Source organism: Zophobas morio, unplaced genomic scaffold, assembly GCF_036711695.1.
Source record: "Zophobas morio isolate AGI-343-1 ecotype UQ-CSIRO unplaced genomic scaffold, CSIRO_AGI_Zmor_V1 ptg000024l, whole genome shotgun sequence".
Lineage (NCBI taxonomy): Eukaryota > Metazoa > Arthropoda > Insecta > Coleoptera > Tenebrionidae > Zophobas > Zophobas morio.
Window position 1 is genome coordinate 18,968,404 of NW_026972129.1, and position 18,407 is coordinate 18,986,810.

The following is an 18,407-nucleotide window of genomic DNA, read 5'->3' on the forward strand; positions in this document are numbered from 1 at the left end:
ACAAGAAAATTTTCGAACGAACTAGAAAAATGAGATGACGTCATCAAATATTTGGTGGGAACAATCAGATAAACGATGGTTAGAGTTAAATCATCTCTTCGGTGGATCACAAAGAACACATAGGGCGAAACGGGAGAACTAGTTTTCCATAATCTAAGATTTACGTAATTTAAAACAAAAAGGCTAGTAAATATGTGGCAGTACAATAAATTTAGGAAAAAGTGTTATTTGATAGAAAACAATAACAATAACTACAACTTTTTGAAACTTTACACCGAATAAGAGGGATTTGTACTTCAGGGATGAGGAAAGTTTTGTCGAAATAACTTTGGGCATTTTTTTTTAATATGCTGGGTACAACAACTAATTTACAACGAAGAAATTTATTGACGTAATATAAAAAACAGATACCTGTTATACCAGCATATAGTTCATATTTCATGTTAATTCTAATACCATTTATTGCATAGGCCAATAAATAAAATAAATTGGTCCATAAATAAATTTCCTGAGATAATCTGTGTGAAAGGAATTCTAAAAAAATTTAACTGAACCACGAAAATATATTTTTCAGTAAAAATTTATTCAACTCTCTTTTGAGATAACATCATCGCCATTCCGAAGGGAATGAATAAATACATTTTAGGTAATATTGTGTAATCTCTAAATCACTAAATCTTATCGGAATTTAAAAGAAGGCCGTTTCGTAATCTGCGTATAAAACACGAGAGTCCAAATTTACTTTTTTAGCAAAATTAAAAACAAGGATAGACTGTTATTAAACCACCATGTGCATTTCAAGTAGAATATATTTGATAATGTTTTGGGATGAGGTCATCAATTTGTTGGAGGGGATGAATTAACAATTTTGGTCAAAGTTTTATTGTCTTCACACTAATTTTAAACAACACTACATAAATTTCGTGACTGTTTTATTAGAGTGAAAACGAAAAGTGAGTACTTCTTATATAATCTGTTGTATTTTATATTTAAAAAAATATATCACAAAATCGTAAAGTATTGTTTTCGAGTATTCGTAAGGAACTGAAACTGTTTTTCTGAAAATCCAACCAAGATACAATAAATTGTTGAAAGCTGTTTACACTTTGTTGATGAAGTAGTTGGAACGAAATTTATGAAAACTTTATTGTATGAAAAAATATCATTATACTGACACTTAATTGACGTTATTTCACAACAGACACACTAAAAAAACACATTCAATAAAAAACTTATTATATCGTATATTTTTACTCGCGAATGTAAGCTATCGAAGAATTATGATACGGTCCCTTTGAGGAATGTATCTTTCATCTTTTTTTCTTTAGGAGTTTAATCGCTTATTTTTCAAGGAATGAATTTTTGAATAAATTTTTTCGCTATTTTTTATAAATTAAATTGAACTAAATGCAACTTTGTGTTTTCATTTAGTGAAAAGAAAATTAACTGAACAGTAGCGAACTCTTTTCCATTACATAAAGATGTGTATCAAAATAATAAACGTCGGTTAAGTCCATTACTTCGACAACGTCAGCACCGTTTCGGGAAACATTTCATTTCAACAATGAATGCTTGCGAATGAAGTAGGTAGATAACATTCTGAAAACTCCGTTTATCTTAATAACAATCAAATTAAAGTAGTTTAAATACAAGTTGTTGTTAAAAACACTATAAGCTGATAATTACCGGTAAAAAATACTCCTTTATGTTTAAAATTATCGGTGTAAATTTATCGTCACAACACCTACTTCAAATTTTTTCCACCCGTATTATAAACAGTTCACTTTTAGCAAAGAAAACGTTTCAAGTATTAATCTCATACAAACGCGACTAACTGAGATCCCCAAGGATTGCCTACGTAATAGACTGATTATAATGCGAAGGAAACTTGTACCCTGCGTTCCACTCAGAAACTTATCCCCCTGATGCTCAAACTTCGATCAGTAAACTCAACAACACGCCTTCGCCTGCTTGAAGTTCGTAATCAGCTGGAATTCTTCTTTTATTTGGTACGCAACGTTATCAACCGTGACGGCAAAAGGGCCGCAATAACTCAAACAAACCCACTGACCGTTTTCAATACACCCGTGATTAATTAACACGTTATCCCACCGACACGGTGTTTGGATCAAAAAACACTCTTTTCCATTAACCCAACGCTCGCGTGCCAAGTTTCAAACAAACTAAAGTTCGCTTTACCTCTGTAAAATTCAATTTCGTAGCTGGGGGACTAGAGCAATTTTCTTGAGCGGTGGCGGCGGCCCTTAGGCGTGACGTTCTCGTGGTTCGGGGTCCCTCGGAGCTGCTGGAGTTGGTATCTTTGCTATTCCGCCTTTGTGGAGCAAAACAGAGGAAAATGTTAGAAAAAATTTTAAGGGTAGAACCAGTTTAAGCCGATCTCATTGTATTCTTTACACTTTACTAGACACGGAACGAGCACTTACGAACTTTTACTTGGAGATGAGTTTAAAAACTAGCGAAAGAAAAGCGTGTTAAAACTGTTGGTTTGTAACCAATATTGTGAAACTGTGCTTAATTTTGTGTGCAAGTGTCATCAAACTAAATTTCGTACCTCAATTAAATTTGTTACAGAGTAACAACAAATACGGCCCTGCTGAGCGTTTGGCAACCGACAGGCTTTATAAGAAAAAAAAACCGGTCCTTTGCGTGAGCGTTTGGAATCAGCTAGCAGTTTCATCAAATTTTATTTTAAATAGACACTATTCTTGGCAGTGAAACGTAAAGAACCTTTTGATTGTCTCGTTAATAAATTTATAAGTAAACACTGAACCTATTAACTATGCGCCAATTATGTCTGCAATTCACCGCAACATCACCTAAACACAACAGGTTCCAGTAAGCACTTTGTTAGATTAAGTACGTCACCAACCTTTAATGAATAGTGTATAGATCATTGTTTTATGCTCAGTTTTTGTTTCAACTAAGGTTCGGTGGAAGACTACTTCAATTAATTTAGATATCACTAAAAAATTTTGACGTTAACGTTTCTGTTAATCAAGTTGTCATTATTTGACGTTTCGTGCATTAATTCGCTACGAGTCAAATTCCAAACAGCCGCCTAAGATGTCTTTTTGATTTCAACTTTTTCGTAGCTCAGTGTTTCAGCGTATCTTATTCTTATTATACCTCGTAGCTCAACTTTTACAACTAATAAAAAGTTATTTACCTTTAGCTGCCTAAATTTGAGTTTTATGTCCGGTTCTATAAACAAAAAAATTCGACTCACGGTAAGTGAGAAATATAAAATCCGTCATTAAATGATTGTATTATGAACCTTATTTAACAGGGATTGTTACTTTACAATTTCAAGTTACTAATTCGCAAAATATAACGAGTTATCAAAAAGTTCTCAGATTAATGCAAGCCAAAATTCAAACTTGTCAAATTAAATTTCAAATAAGGTGAAGTTTGTTTTCCTACTCTTGAATGATGGGTTGCCTAGATTAAGGGGCGAAGAGTGGGAAAATTCAGTGGCAGCAAAAATTCATTTTAAATTCGTTATTCAAACATTAAATCATATGAATTGTGGCTTTTCATTATAATTTGAACACATTCGATTTGTGGATATTTACATTTGTAGGATTTATGGGTTTAATCAAAGAATGAAAAATATTTCCATGGCCTAACTTAATCTGAAAATTTTTTGATCAACCGTGATAACATAATGAGATTTTAAATTTTCTTTCACGTAACCAAAAAAATTGATCTAAGGTTACTTAGACAGAACTTCCCTTACCCCCTTACGAGGAGTCGCTACGTTTGGCTCTTAAGGTGTTGTCAATATATTTTCAAAATGTAATATCTCCATTATTAACACACTTATTATTATGAAATTTTAAGTGTAACTTGTCCACAACTTTCACTACATTAATTTATTATCACATGTTTTTTTAATTTTGTTGAAATTTTTGCATCAAGTATTTAAAAAAAAAAACAATATTTCAGTTATTTATGTAAATTTTGGAATGGGGTTTTCACCACTGTTTTCAGCTTGCAAAAGTTTAGAAACCGCACTAGGTCTATTTTTTACTTTATTTGTTGGGACTGAGATATAGTAAAAATAAAAGTTAGCAACTTGTATGACACAAGCTTTTTTTATTGTGTATCGTTTCTAACAAAAAAAGTTGACAATATATCTTGTACGATTTCCGGAGTTTTGTAAGTTGAAAACTGTGTTCTCAAATTTACTTTAATAAGTGAGATATTGAATTTTTAAAACACGTTATGCAAAAATTTCACTACAATTATAAGAAAAGTATGATCACAAAATGTTTTTAACAAAATTGTCCTGCCGTTATATAAAAAAAAGTTATGACCACCATATACAGCTTGTTATTGAAAAGTACGTACAAAATAAAATCGGCAATTGGTCTAGAAGTATGGGTGCTAAAAGTAAAAAAAAGTTGAGGTAAAAGTGTTCTCCTTTTAGAGATAAAAATTATTAAAATTTATGTCCAAATTCGTTGTACGCCTCTGATAAAACGGTCCTCTTTCGTTTCTATAGCAACAAAAGGGTCTCTTATTTTTTTTTAATAGTGTTACAGTTGCTACGATGTACTAAAATAAATTAATTTTACCTATTTATCCTTCAGTAGCGTCTAAAAAGGTTGGATAAGGGTTAATTTTCCCCTTATAATTTTGATAACACAAAATAAGTTTTTCAGACTTCTTAGACTTCGCGAAGAACTGTCAATTTTGTTGTACGTACCTTTCAGTAACACCCTGTATTTAAAATTTCAAAACCATAAGTCTGTTATTAACGGAGATCTTACATTCTGAAAATAGACCGAAAATTCCATTCGATCAAATCTAGTTTTTTCAAAAAATTATAAAATTAGATTTTCCAAACATTTATTTGTTTTATGATGGTCCCTTAAAAAAGTACAGATACAAGTCAAAAAAATGGATTGAAGTTTATTACTTCCACATTTCCAATTTCGTACATCTCATTTTCCCATTCTCATTTCTTATGTTTCTCATTTCGGGCATTGCATTTCTCATTTCGTGCTTTGTATTTCTCATTTCCCACATCTCATTTTCCATTTCGTTATTCTCATCTAGCATATCGCATATCTGGTAGCTTATTTCGCACCTTTTGTTTCTCATTTTCTAGATCTCATTTCTCATTTCGCACATCACAATTCTCATTTCGCACATATAAGAAATACAATGTGCGAGATGATAAATACGATGTGCGAAATGAGAAAGATGTGTGAAATAAGAAACGAAATATGCGATATGCAAGATAAGAACAACGAAATGGAAAATGAAATGTGAGAAATGAGAAATGCAATGCGCGAAATGAGAAGTTCGAAGAAATGGGAAATGAGGAAATAAGAAATGAGAAATGAGACACATAAGCAATGAGAAAGAAAAATGAAAATTTCTCATTTTGCACATCTCATTTTCCATTTCGCACATGTCATTTCACACTTCACACATCTCATTGACCATTTCGCACATCTCATTTTCCATCTCCCACATCTCGCATTTCGCACATCTCGCTTCTTATTTTGTACATTTCATTTCTTATTTCTCACATCTCGTCTCCCATTTGGCACATCTTATTTCTCGTTACGCATATCTCATCTTGCAATTCGCACTTCTCATTTCACACATGGCATTTTTTATTTTGCACATCTCATTTCCCATTTCGCACATCTTCTTTTTCATTTCGCACAATACAATTCTCACTTTTCATGTATCAACTCTAATTTCACACATCTCAATTCTCATTTCGCACATGTCTTCATTTCGTACATCTTAATTCTCATTTCGCACATCCCAACTCTCATTTCGCATATCTCATTTTCCATTTCGCACAACTCAATTCTTATTTCCCACGTGTCTTTTTTCATTTTGTACTTCTCGTTTCTCATTTTGTACATGCCATTTCTCATTTCGTACACGTCGTTTCTCATTTATCACATCTCGTTTCTCATTTCTCACATCTAAATTCTTATTTCGCACATCTCGTATTTCCCTTCGCACATCTCATGGCGGAAACGCAAATTGCAAGGGGACGCGGTCTGCACAAGAGCGGACGATATAAAGTATATTTAAACCGGATAATCAAGGGGCAACATGTACTCTTAGTAATTACATGCTCAACTTCGAATGTTTATATTTACACGTCGAAAGAGTTCAACTATAATGACGGTTACCTTATTAAACATTGTCTCCTAAAAACAGAGGAGAGGACTGATTCATTAATTAGGATACAAAGCAACAAAATGGTCCGAACATTATTTCGGGTGACGAGCTGTTATTGCAATAATAACAATTTTATTATTACATTACTTCTATTTTCAAATAGACAAGTGTTCCATTTAAAGCTTACACATGAAACTTATGGTTGCATTTTTTTAAAGAAACAGGCTACATATTTTTACAGATACAATTTTTTTTATAAACACGATAAAAGAATTTTCAATCGACAGTTTTTTTACATAATTACATTTTCGTGGAAAGAATGGTCATATTTAAAAATACAGCTCGACCATTTTAAAGATGGCGGTTACTAGAATTCATTTGAACAAAGCATAAACCCTCTCTAAAAGCGTCAGAAATAGTGAAATTTATTTTTGCCAAATTTTAAGCCCTTTTAACATGTGATCCTTTGCTTTGATAATAAAACATCACTTAACAAATGCAATTTTTGCCGAATTTATTTCATATTTTATGGAAACCAGTTTTGCAATTTAAACCTACGTCATACATAAATTTATCGACTGCTTTTAGCATGACAGTTTGACATATAATTACCTTTGCTTAACTTTTATAAATGAAGACATCTAAGTAAAACGCTGTTTCAAGCATTTTACTTAGTTAAATTTACATAATATGCGTTTGTGATAATAACATGATAATTTCTCTTCATGTATTAAAATTATCGTCATGTATTTCGCCAAGCAACAGAAAAAGTTTACGTTTTCAGACAAAACAAGATTACGTTAACTAGGAGTACTTTATATCGACCCAAAAATGTGAAATCCAATTATGCCGAAAAAAATAATTTGCATTAAAAATCGGTGTTCATGATGAACTAAGAAAAATCGTAAATATTCATTACATGTCTAAATTATGATCATTACGGTCGTGTACAGCAAGGTGCGAAGGCGTAACAACCTGAATTATTTAGCAAGTGATGTGTTTTTTGCGTTGTCATAAAAGTTAAAAACTAGTTATGAAAGCAAGGCGTTTATATTTCATTCAAAGAGTCATCAACACCGAAACTGTTATTCGCAAAGATCCACTTTCAACCACACACATCTCCATGTTATATTATTATAATTTAAAATTTATTATCTTTTATTTATGGTTGCACCTAGTCGCACTACCCGTCTTTAGTCAAAGTAATTATCGGATACTTGTCTTAAGTAAGGTTAGGGTGTCTGTTTGTTCATCTGAGATATTTCAAATTCACTAACAAAATGCCAAATAACAATATTTTTTTAATAACGGTCACTTTTATGTTTATTCTTGTAAGCGTTTCCTTATTTACTTAAGGAGCATCTAACGGGTTTTCCAAATTTATTTAAGATTTTCGTACTAAATACAGTGAACGTTATCATCATGCACAATAAAATATACAACTTTTTTATTCTTTAGGTCACTGACATAATAATTTATGAATCTCTGAAGATCAATGTTCAAAACAAAAGGTAAATGTAATTCTAATTATTATGAATAAAATTTCCAAAATTTTATATATGAACTCAAAATAATTCATTAAAAATCTAAACATATTTACAATTAAATGATTTTAAATAAACGTCAGTGTAAGAGAAGCAGTAGAAAATATTATAGTAAGCAAGCTTTTGATAAAAAGCTTAATGTAGAAAATGTTTTTACCTCAAAATTTACAACTTATTCGAAATATGTATTACGGATTACCACAATTTCGTTAAATATGGCGTAAACCCTAAACAACAGAGCTTTCATTTAAAATTAAGACATGAAGACCATTCAGTTTGAAAGAAATTTGGTGAAAAATCTTCTTACACTAAATGACAATGCCTCTCTTTAACAGTAAAATAGTTGTCGTTTATGGGTGTTAGAAAACTAGTAAAACGTTGACATGTTGCTGCGTTCTCGTTATTGTAATGGACAATGCAATTACGTTCCGGATCTAGGGGTTTCTTTACATGATAATAAACTGTAAAACATAACCTCATATGCCCCCTATATCACTGATGCCGCTCTTGCAACCATTATCTTTATCCTGAAGTTAAAAATAAACTAAAATGTCACTTTCGGAGAGAAATTACCGCTACAAAAGTACTTTGGCCCACTTTCATCCAGAACCAAATAATTTTTGTTTTCGGAGAAATAAACTTTTCTACAACACCACTTGTCCAATAACTTGAAGCCCCGACACTTCTAGTTTACTATTCAGGCTCGTAATAGCTTCAGTCTGTCTTTACTGAAATCCCCTCGTAACAAAGAATAAGATGCTATCGGTTCGATCTGGTTCTACGCGATTTTTTTTTTTTTTTTTTTTTTTCAAAAAACCAAGCCACTTTTCGCTCGTGTGTCACTCTACTACCTGGGGCTGACCGCTGGATCGTTGTGGAGGTTGAATTGGGCTGCGAGTTCCCTCCTGCGTTGTTCCTTGTAGCGGGCAATGCGTTCGGCCCTGCTTTCCTGACCCTCAGACATGGTTGTTGGATCCGATAAATTTCCAGAGGAATGAGGTCGTAGCCATCGAGGTAAGCGAGAACGTGAGCGTCTTGGCGAATGTTTACCTGTAAAATAATGTATGCATTTAGAATGGGACGTGGTGGGCTAGACATGACGGAAATTTTTATTTTTCCCGGAATATGTGGGTTTAAGTTTGGACTTAGCTTCCTGTGGATAAATTAACGCAATAAACGCGTGTTACGCTGCACAATCGTGTCGATGAAATTTGTTTATGTCGAGGTACAATATTTACAAAAGATTAGAATACCGAGCCAAGAATGTATGGATAAAAATAAAACAACCGCAAACGTATTTTGCTAACTTGCGTAACAAATAATGGTAACACCATCAATGAGGTGGAACTGTTTTATTTTTGTTGGTGTCGGTTAAAAGGGGATCAATAAAAACGGAATATGTTGCAAATAATCAGCGTTAATTTGCAAAATTTAGAATTGAGTAAGTGATTTGATTGCGTGCACGGTGAGAGGAAGCAATTATTTCAGAAGCAATAATGAAATATCGAATACAATAATTATCCAAGTTGAAAACTATTAGTGAAAATGACATCACACATCTATGTAAACTTTGTAACATGCATTTATAGAATGATGGTATTATGACAGAGCTCAAATTCTCAGAAAAGTCTTTTTCACCTTGTAACGTCTACAGGGGTATATAATTAATGTGTCTCTATTCATTTAATGAAAATTGTTTATGAACTTGTTTAGTAACACTTCGATTACGTCGTAAGTGTCTCTAAATGAATCATACAAAGAAATCGCCACCTGTTTGAAATTAGTTAATCTCACATTTTTTTAATGACAATTCATTAATCAACCGCATGATTGAATTGTCATTAAAATTAGAATTAGAGTTTGGTTACTTTCAGCAAGATGGTGCAACACCACATACTGCTTATTTGCTACAATTTTCCGATAAGCGGATCATCTGCATGGCCGGCACGATCTCCTAATTTAAGACCACTTGACTTTTTTTTTATTTGGTTACTTGAAAAACGAAGTTTTTAAAGGAACAATGCATAATTTAGATGAAGTAATGGAAGAAAGTATGAACTGCTGTAACAGTATTAATCAACAAAAGCTTCAAAATATATTTGAAAATACATATATTGCATACTCATTAGGGTGATTCAAAAAAAAAATAATTTTTTTTTCGTGTCAAAGAGGTTCAAAAGTTTCTTTTCAACGTAAAAAAATACCAGTTAAAAGTTGAGCTCTTAATATTAATATTAAGACCGTCCGCATCGCGTTTTTCTATTTCCCATAAGAATAACATGGGAAAATTTTTGTTTGCACCTTCTGATTTTTATTGCTTGCCCGTCGTGTGTCGTGAAAAAAATTCAATCACATATTTTTATAGAGAATTGAACGCTCTACAAAAAGTGTCTCCTATGATTTTGCGAGAAACCTGACTATGATTTTTTAACCCACTGATGCTGAAAATGTTCGGAAAGAGTTTTACTGGCCTTATTATAGCATAAAATTATAAACAATTACTGTTTAAAAAACTAAATTTAAAATGTGTATAAATTTTTGTGGTGATTTATTCCAATAAGACCATCAAATTTATTGTAATGCATCAAAAACGTCAAAATTTGGATAAATTTAACTTTAGCCTAAAATAACTCTTCAACTATCAGGTTTCTCGCACAATCATAGGAGACACTTTTTGTAGAGCGTTCAATTCTCTATAAAAATATGTGATTGAATTTTTTTCACGACACACGACGGGCTAGCAATAAAAATCAGAAGGTGCAAACAAAAATTTTCCCATGTTATTCTTATGGGAAATAGAAAAACGCGATGCGGACGGTCTTAATATTAATATTAAGAGCTCAAATTTTAACTGGTATTTTTTTACGTTGAAAAGAAACTTTTGAACCTCTTTGCACGAAAAAAAAAAATTATTTTTTTTTTGAATCACCCTAATACTCATCGACTAAAAACATAACGGGACAAAATTGAAAACTATATTACGGAGTACCACAGAGTTCGGTATTATGATCTCGACTGTTTAAATATAAATCAATGATCTTCCTCAACATATTCGAACCGGAGATATTGTTTTATAAGCTGATAAATACATGCCTAAGTACTGTTGTTCATGAAGATATCCAAGGACACGAGGTCAAATGCTTCGAATTGATTTGCAGTAAATAAATTATTATGCAATAAACGAAAAACGCAACCTAGAACATTTACTTCAGGAATGAAAAAAAAAACATTTTAAACAATACAGTCAAAATATTAGGTTCCTAAATTGATGAAAATCCAAACTAACACAGTCATATAGACTATATAACCAAAAAAATATCTAAAACGTTTTATGCCATTGGAAGACTTCTAGGTCAAAATATGAGCATTCATACTACTGCATGTTTTGAGTAGTTTGTGACTTATTTAAATTTTGATCGTAAAAATAAAATTGTATCTAAGAACATTCGGAGGACAGATATGTGAGTTACGCAACTCTATTCGGAGTGCAGATTTTGATGGGTGACCAACTAGACTTGGATCGCCTGTCCGCCCGTAGGTTTTTAGGCATTTTGACAAAATTTGATGTAAAATAATTTTCAGCTTATTTTGCTTATTAAGATTATTACCTAAAATCTTGTTAGTCCTTTCTGTAAACCAACATTTATATGCCGATCAAATAACGTTTCACGAACAATTTTTGAACAAAAATATGAAGAAAGTAATCTTGTTTAAACACAAATTCCTTCGCTGCTAAGTGATAATGAAATTTTTTTTTGGATAAATTTTGTTGTGTGAATTATTTTTTTATAAGTCAAAATAGAAGTATATAGATGTTGCTTTAGATAACTTTTGACTAGTGGTTTACCATTCTACGATAACCTCAAAGCATTTGCGAAATTTCAGAAAAATCAATTTAGTAATTTTTCGATTAAATTGTAAAATGGTGTACATTTTGTTTTCGAAAAATCTAGAAGACCAAGGTAAAAACAAAGACAGTACCACAATTTAAATAGACTTTACCTAGGGAAATTTTTAAATGACATTATACAGGTGACCAAAAATGCTAGGCTCAACCGTACGTTGCTAAAAGGAGTCGCTACGTTTGGCTCTTATGGTGTTGTCAATACATTTTCAAAATGTAATATCTCCATTATTAACACACTTATTGTTATGAAATTTTAAATATGACTTTTCACTATACCTATAATATGCGAAGGCAGTTTTTGTAAACAGTATTTTATCAGATATTTTTTAAATTTTGTTGAAATTTTTGCATCACGTATTTTAAAAAATCAATATTTTAGTTATATATGGAAACTTTGGAACGCGAATTTCACCACTGTTTTCAACTTACAAAACTTCAGAAATCGTACCAGATATCTTTTCGACTTTATTTATTGTAATTGAGATATAGTAAAAATAATCGTTTAGCAGTTTTTAAAGTTTTTTTTACTGTGTACTGCTTCTGACAAAAAAAACTCGACAATATATCCGGTACGATTCTGGAGTTTTGTAAGCTGAAAACAGTGTTCCGAAATTTGAAAAATAAAAACTGTTTTTAACAAAACTACCCTTGCGTTAGATGAACAAAGTTATGGATGGCTTATATTTAAAATTTTACAACCATAAGACTGTTAATAATGGAGATATTTTATTCTGAAAATGTACCGAAAATTCTATGTAGAAAACGTTGCGACTGGTTAAGACGGCTCTGAAAAACTCGTAAAATGGTTAAAAAAAACCCTGAATCTAATTGTAGAAAATATTAAACTTCAAAATTGAAGGATTAACTTCGTAATTCTGATATGTTTTAATATCAATTTAATTGACAGTCCAAAATTCTGATAAAAATTGTTCGAGCGTTATTCCTAAGTATTGTCTACAAATCCCGGTTCTTTAAAACATTAAAAAATTTCGTTTCGTGATAATCTCTATGAAGAATTCAAGGGGGCGCGATCCGCACAAATGTGGACAATACGAAATATAGCAGTTAACCAACGATAAAAAAAGTAGAAGTAAATATTTCTCAGTGCAGGCTTAAAACTTCGACTGTTTATGTTTATACTTCGAAACAATTCGACTATTAGCACGTTCAGATTAGAAGCATCACCAGTTAAAAGAAAATGAAATTTGATTGATTTTATCTACTCAATTCAATGAGGACAAGACCAATTTTAATTAACCACCCTGTTTTTTCCCCAAAAACAATCATGAATTTGAAGAAAATTTATTCGGCAAAATTGTAAAATGATGAACAAATTTTATTAATGATTTACCATGGTTCTAATAACCTTAAAATATTTGAAAAATTTCACAGCTTCGATTATAAAATGCTATCATACAATTTTGATTTTTTTTCCCAAAAATCTAAATTCCAAGTGAACGCAACACGGATTCATAAACCACATCACTTGTTTGAGAGGCCATAAACGAATAAATTTTGATTAACGATTTGTCATCATGATTCCTATAGCCTTCAAACATTTGCAAGATTTCAGAGCATTCGATTTTCCAATTTCAAAGTGAAATTGCAAAATGTTGTTAAAAAATTTTGAATGTCTAGGGTAAAAACTCGACACAGACCGATACACTACAACTAGAGGAGTATCTTATTTTATAAACTTTAAATAATATATTTGCTAATGTAAATTTGAGATGACGACATTCTAGTGTTGATGGGGATGAATAGCGTTTTACCATCTACACGATATTGCTAATACACAATACACGTTTAAAATTTGATAACAATCGGTTCAGTAGTTTCGGAGAATATCTCTCTAATAAAATTCCGAACAGACGGCAGACACTGACGGACGGACAAACAGACGGAAACAAGAGACCTATTTTTTTGTCGTCCAATGGACTCAATTACAATGGTTCTTACCTTACACTCAGGAAATAAAAATTGTCAAAAATGGCATCTCTCAACAGTAAAAATTATGAAAATGTCTATTAGACATTTCACTAAAACAAATTAATTCTTCAACTTTGAAGTTTAACATTTTCAAAAGTTTGGTGCAGGGATTTTTTAATCATTTATTTTCTAGTTCTTGAGAGCCCTTTAACACCGCAGCATGGAGATAATTATTTTTTTATCACTCTGCATTACTAAAATACACCTAAAAAGTTAACAACAATCGATTCGAAAATGATATCTCTAATAGACAGACCGAAATGGGCAGCCTACTTTTTTATACTCTAGGAACTATGAAACGTAAAGAAACATGAAATTAACCATGCGTGAAATCGCCCTATTATAAAATATCGAATCTCCTATAATGTAGAATTGCAAAGACAATGACATTTAGAATGGGTTAATACTTTCTTGGTTTAATTAAAAAGCTGGTACATAAATATTTGTTGTCATTTTTGCAATAGCATTTTTCATTTGTCTTTAAAAAAAGTGTAGAACGAAGTAATTGCCTTTTTAATTAAGCGTAAAACTTTGTCAGAGTAAAAAAAAATGGCACTGGTTCAAGTAAGCGCCTGTTTAATTACAAACGACATATTTCATAAATTACAATAATTCAGTTTTTGCTAAAATCGGTAAATCATTGCTTTATTCAATTTAATTTACTTCCTTTCTTATAAAAAAATATTCCTCTACCCCTTCTCAGGCACGAAATTTTAGAATAATTTATGTTTTTACCGTAACATGGTTGAAAATAGTACTTCGTTTGCTTAAAAGTACAAAAAAACAGAATTCCACTTAAAAATTGTGACATTAGTGGCTATATTACTCCTATCACATCACCATGTTCCACTTCTAACCCCCACCTGTCAGTAATAATTTTTCTTTTTTTAAAACTTTAACCATTCCTTACATGATACGTAAATTTATCCAACAAATATTGAGGTCAAATATGCATAAATTCGCACGTAACTGAAACAAAATACCTAAATTCGCAACAAACATTTGTTAATTCAAGCAAACAATGAAGTTTTTAAGTTGGAAAACTCTGCACCTTCAGTAAAATTACAGAATAATAATCCAAGAACAAAAAGCTTTTTGACTGAAAGTGAATCATATTCCTAAAGGTTCGCTGTACCTGACATACAGACATACGCAACACAATTTTAAAGATTCATACTGCCATAAGCCAACCAAGAACAACATTAAACGAAACTGCACAATGTGAATGAAAATCCCCTCTTGTATTTTTCTCTATATTATTAAATTGTTGAGATTCTTGACCAAATACTGCCCGGTTCCTTCAACGCGGACTTTGAAATTAAAATGAAGTTATGCATTATGTATCGTAACAGTACATAAACTTGATAGAAATTAATTTGCAGAACGATGAATCTCAGTTATTTGATAAATTCTGTCCATTTCATTAAATTCATAAATATGCACCTACTCATTTGTATTCTGAGAAAAGCACGTTGCTACCTACTTCTCGGAAGTCAATATTTCCCCACTTTCTGAATTCAATACATTTCTTCATTCTGTCGCCACTGGCATTGAAATATAACTAGTTTCGTTTCGAACTCCTTGTCGCAATTTCCAATTAAATTGAGATTTTTTCCAACAACCAAATGAAAAAATCTTTGGAAAAGCTTTTACCTTCGACTCCAATTACATTGTAGTTTGAGATATGACTGCGCAATGCTTCGAAGAAAAACAGCTAACGCTTATTTAATGCATGTAGAAACGAATTACAAGGCTTTTTAGAAAATTAAAGTGTGTTTCACTAGCATAACGCGAACGTAACGAGAAATATTTAATTTAACGTTAGGCGACAAGTTTCAACTAGGTCTACCTCTAAAGCCCTTGTTTCATGTCTAATTAACCTTATTCTAAACATGTGCCACAGAGAAGCGCAAATGAAATTCAGAAATTACAGCGGTCAGATCGACTAAATTTACTAGCAAAAGTTGTACTTCATACCTTTCCAGGTCGTCAGAAATGTGAAAAAACTGTTTTTTTTAAACATTGTGGGTTCCAAGAAGCACAAATTGTACTAATGTTACACTTGCTATTTGCTACTGCACTGCAGATAATAAAACACTGTAATGCATGAAGCCGTGCGATGTTGATGCATTAAACCGAGTTTTCGTTACCATCTCACGCAGAAATTTCCATGCTGCTCTTGCAAATTAGGTTAATTAAAAGATTTAAATTAATATGTTATGGTCCTGTAATTTGGTTTTTATAATTTAGAATATACCAAATAAGTTCAAATTAGTGTCAAAGTGAATAAATTTTGCTTGGAAACAATGCTACATTAATTCTGAACTCTGTAAGTCTATAACACTGCGATGCCATCACACCGTCACCCGTGCTGCACATAATCGTAAAACGAGCCATGTGTTATCGCACGCATGAAAACTTTCGATACTCTTTGAAAACGTAGTGACTCAAAATGCTTCCTAATCATTCAGTTATTACATAAACTTAATTAATCAACGTAAAGTACTCAAAAAATGTTAATTATTGCTATTGTTTCTGTGTTTTAAAACAATCAAATTACTTAAGTGATGATAAAAGATTAGTTTCATAATATTTAGAAACACTGTCATTTTTAAGCACTCAATCATGTCATCGAGTTATAATAATTCATGTTTGTGATCAAAACACTTTGTATTATTCACACTGATTTTGAAAGATATGATTAATAATTGTTCTATCAAACAATCAGTAATAAAAATATTATCAGCATAATGCAATCTGTGTAGCCTTGATATTGCCATGAAATGTGACAATGTTTCCAAAGTCACCTAAAATAATACAATTTAGAATTAACATGAAACTTGTTCCACATTTCGAGACAAATTATTTCATAAATTATTATTAAATCCCAATTATTAACAACTTTTCAGCTGTATTTAAATCCATTCCATCATATGCTTGTAACGCAGCCTTTAGTTCTAAGAATTTAGAAAATACGCGAATTACGGAGATCGATGTAGACCGTAGTTCCAAGCCGATGCTCCAGTTTATTCACTTCCGAAGAAACATTTCCAACGCTTTAATAAAGATCTAGACACATTGATGGAAGTTCTCATTTTGAATACGATTGTGATAAGCAAAACTTTGGATATTCCAGGTACTTTCGCGAGTAATGGAAGTATATTATACAAAATTCATTCGACGACTCTGCAAACTTGGAAGACAGACTTGTTACACGGCTCTAAAAAGAAATGGTTGGCATCATCCTTGTAAATAATTCTACTCATTCTAATGCTGCTCCTTTAAGATCCAACCAGTCTCCACTACTTGGAATATAATGTCGACGGACTTCGTCTTATTTATTTTATTTAACCTAGACAGGTCGACTGAAACATGTACTAACTTCTCTTTTATGCACCAAATGAAAAACTGATTTTTGTATTCATAAAAATGTTATGTAATGAAATAAATAAACGGGTTATGAGGCCTTCGTTACCAATTTCAGGTACACTTTAGCACAATTAATTTGGATCTAAATAACGATTATAGCGATGTTTTCCACACTAACGAACCGTTTACCGCTCTATTGTCTCTAATGAGGTTGAAATAAAACTACCGGGTTACAATCAGGTTGCATTAAAAAATGTTTAATGGCGTGATATCGTCACCACATCAACACAAAAAACAAATAGAACTATAATTTCGTGCGAAACTGATTCATTCATTTAATTATAATATTAACGAATTAATGTCAAGCAACGAAACTAATGATTCATCTTTATGCACGAAGACAGTTTTGCTTAGTTATATTTGCCTTCAAAGTCTTGTAAATTGCATTATTCACCCTCTAATTTATTATACGGAGTGACTATTCGTACACACAGTTTGTACGAATAGTACAAGAGCTATTCATACGCACTGTGTGTATGAATACCTACAGCGCTATTCGTACACCCACACATAAACGATTCTGACTGTGCCTATTTTTCAGTTTGATTTCGTTAAATATTTAGTGACCATCATCAAATAGATAAAAGGTATGTGTATGTATATCAGTACTATTCAGTAATAACGCGTACTAGCACAACTCCAATCATAGCTTTGCAGATATAAGTATAACTTCAAACTTTTGCCGCCACAAATGTTCTCAACGTACCTTCAAACTCCAGACTTTCCAGATCAAGTTTAATAATTTTTACAAGTGCAGCACATCTTTTCTATAACAAGATAATAAAGTTACAATATGTTAACAGTCGGAAAAACTTTCGAAACTTACGAAGAGTGGGCGCTAACTTTAAAAAATTACGAAAACATGAATTATATATATTTTTACAAAAGAAGTAGTATAACAATTTCCGAAGTGAGGAAGAAAAAGGCCTCTAACTGTACTAATGAGGTGCAATATTATAAAATTGATTATGCATGCGCCAAAGGAGGGAAAAATTCTAAGAGTAAATCATGCGCCGAAAGAAGACACAAAACTTTGCAAGATCCAGCTAGGATAAAAATAAGTATTAACGATAATCATCAGTTATACATTACAGAAATTAACAATCAGCATAATCACAGACTTGAAGAATCATCTTACGAATTTATGGATAGAAATCGCAAACTGGGTCCTAGCGACAAAGAAGAAAAAGAAATGGTGCATGTTATGCAAATGAAAGCCAATTCAAAAGACGCACAAAACTATATTATATCAAAAACAAACAAAATCCTAGCCCTGAAAGACATTAGAAATATAAAGTGAATTGCGAAAGCACCATTAAACACAAACAAACTCGAAGAAATTATCCCGAAAAACTATTCAAGAA

The 18,407-nt window shown here is 31.8% G+C and overlaps 1 protein-coding gene across 8 annotated transcripts in view; it reads right to left on the reverse strand.

Annotated features, from left to right (window-relative positions):
- LOC135134963 (uncharacterized) overlaps positions 1-18,407 on the reverse strand; it is a 193,850-nt gene that overhangs the window by 95,823 nt on the left and 79,620 nt on the right. For all 8 annotated transcript variants that reach the window (XM_064063877.1, XM_064063878.1, XM_064063876.1 and 5 more), the window contains exons 3-4: positions 8,570-8,768; positions 2,200-2,332 (exon numbers count right to left, since the gene is read on the reverse strand). In XM_064063877.1, the coding sequence (XP_063919947.1) occupies positions 2,200-2,332; positions 8,570-8,768 (332 nt within the window). The remainder of the gene's footprint in view (positions 1-2,199; positions 2,333-8,569; positions 8,769-18,407) is intronic.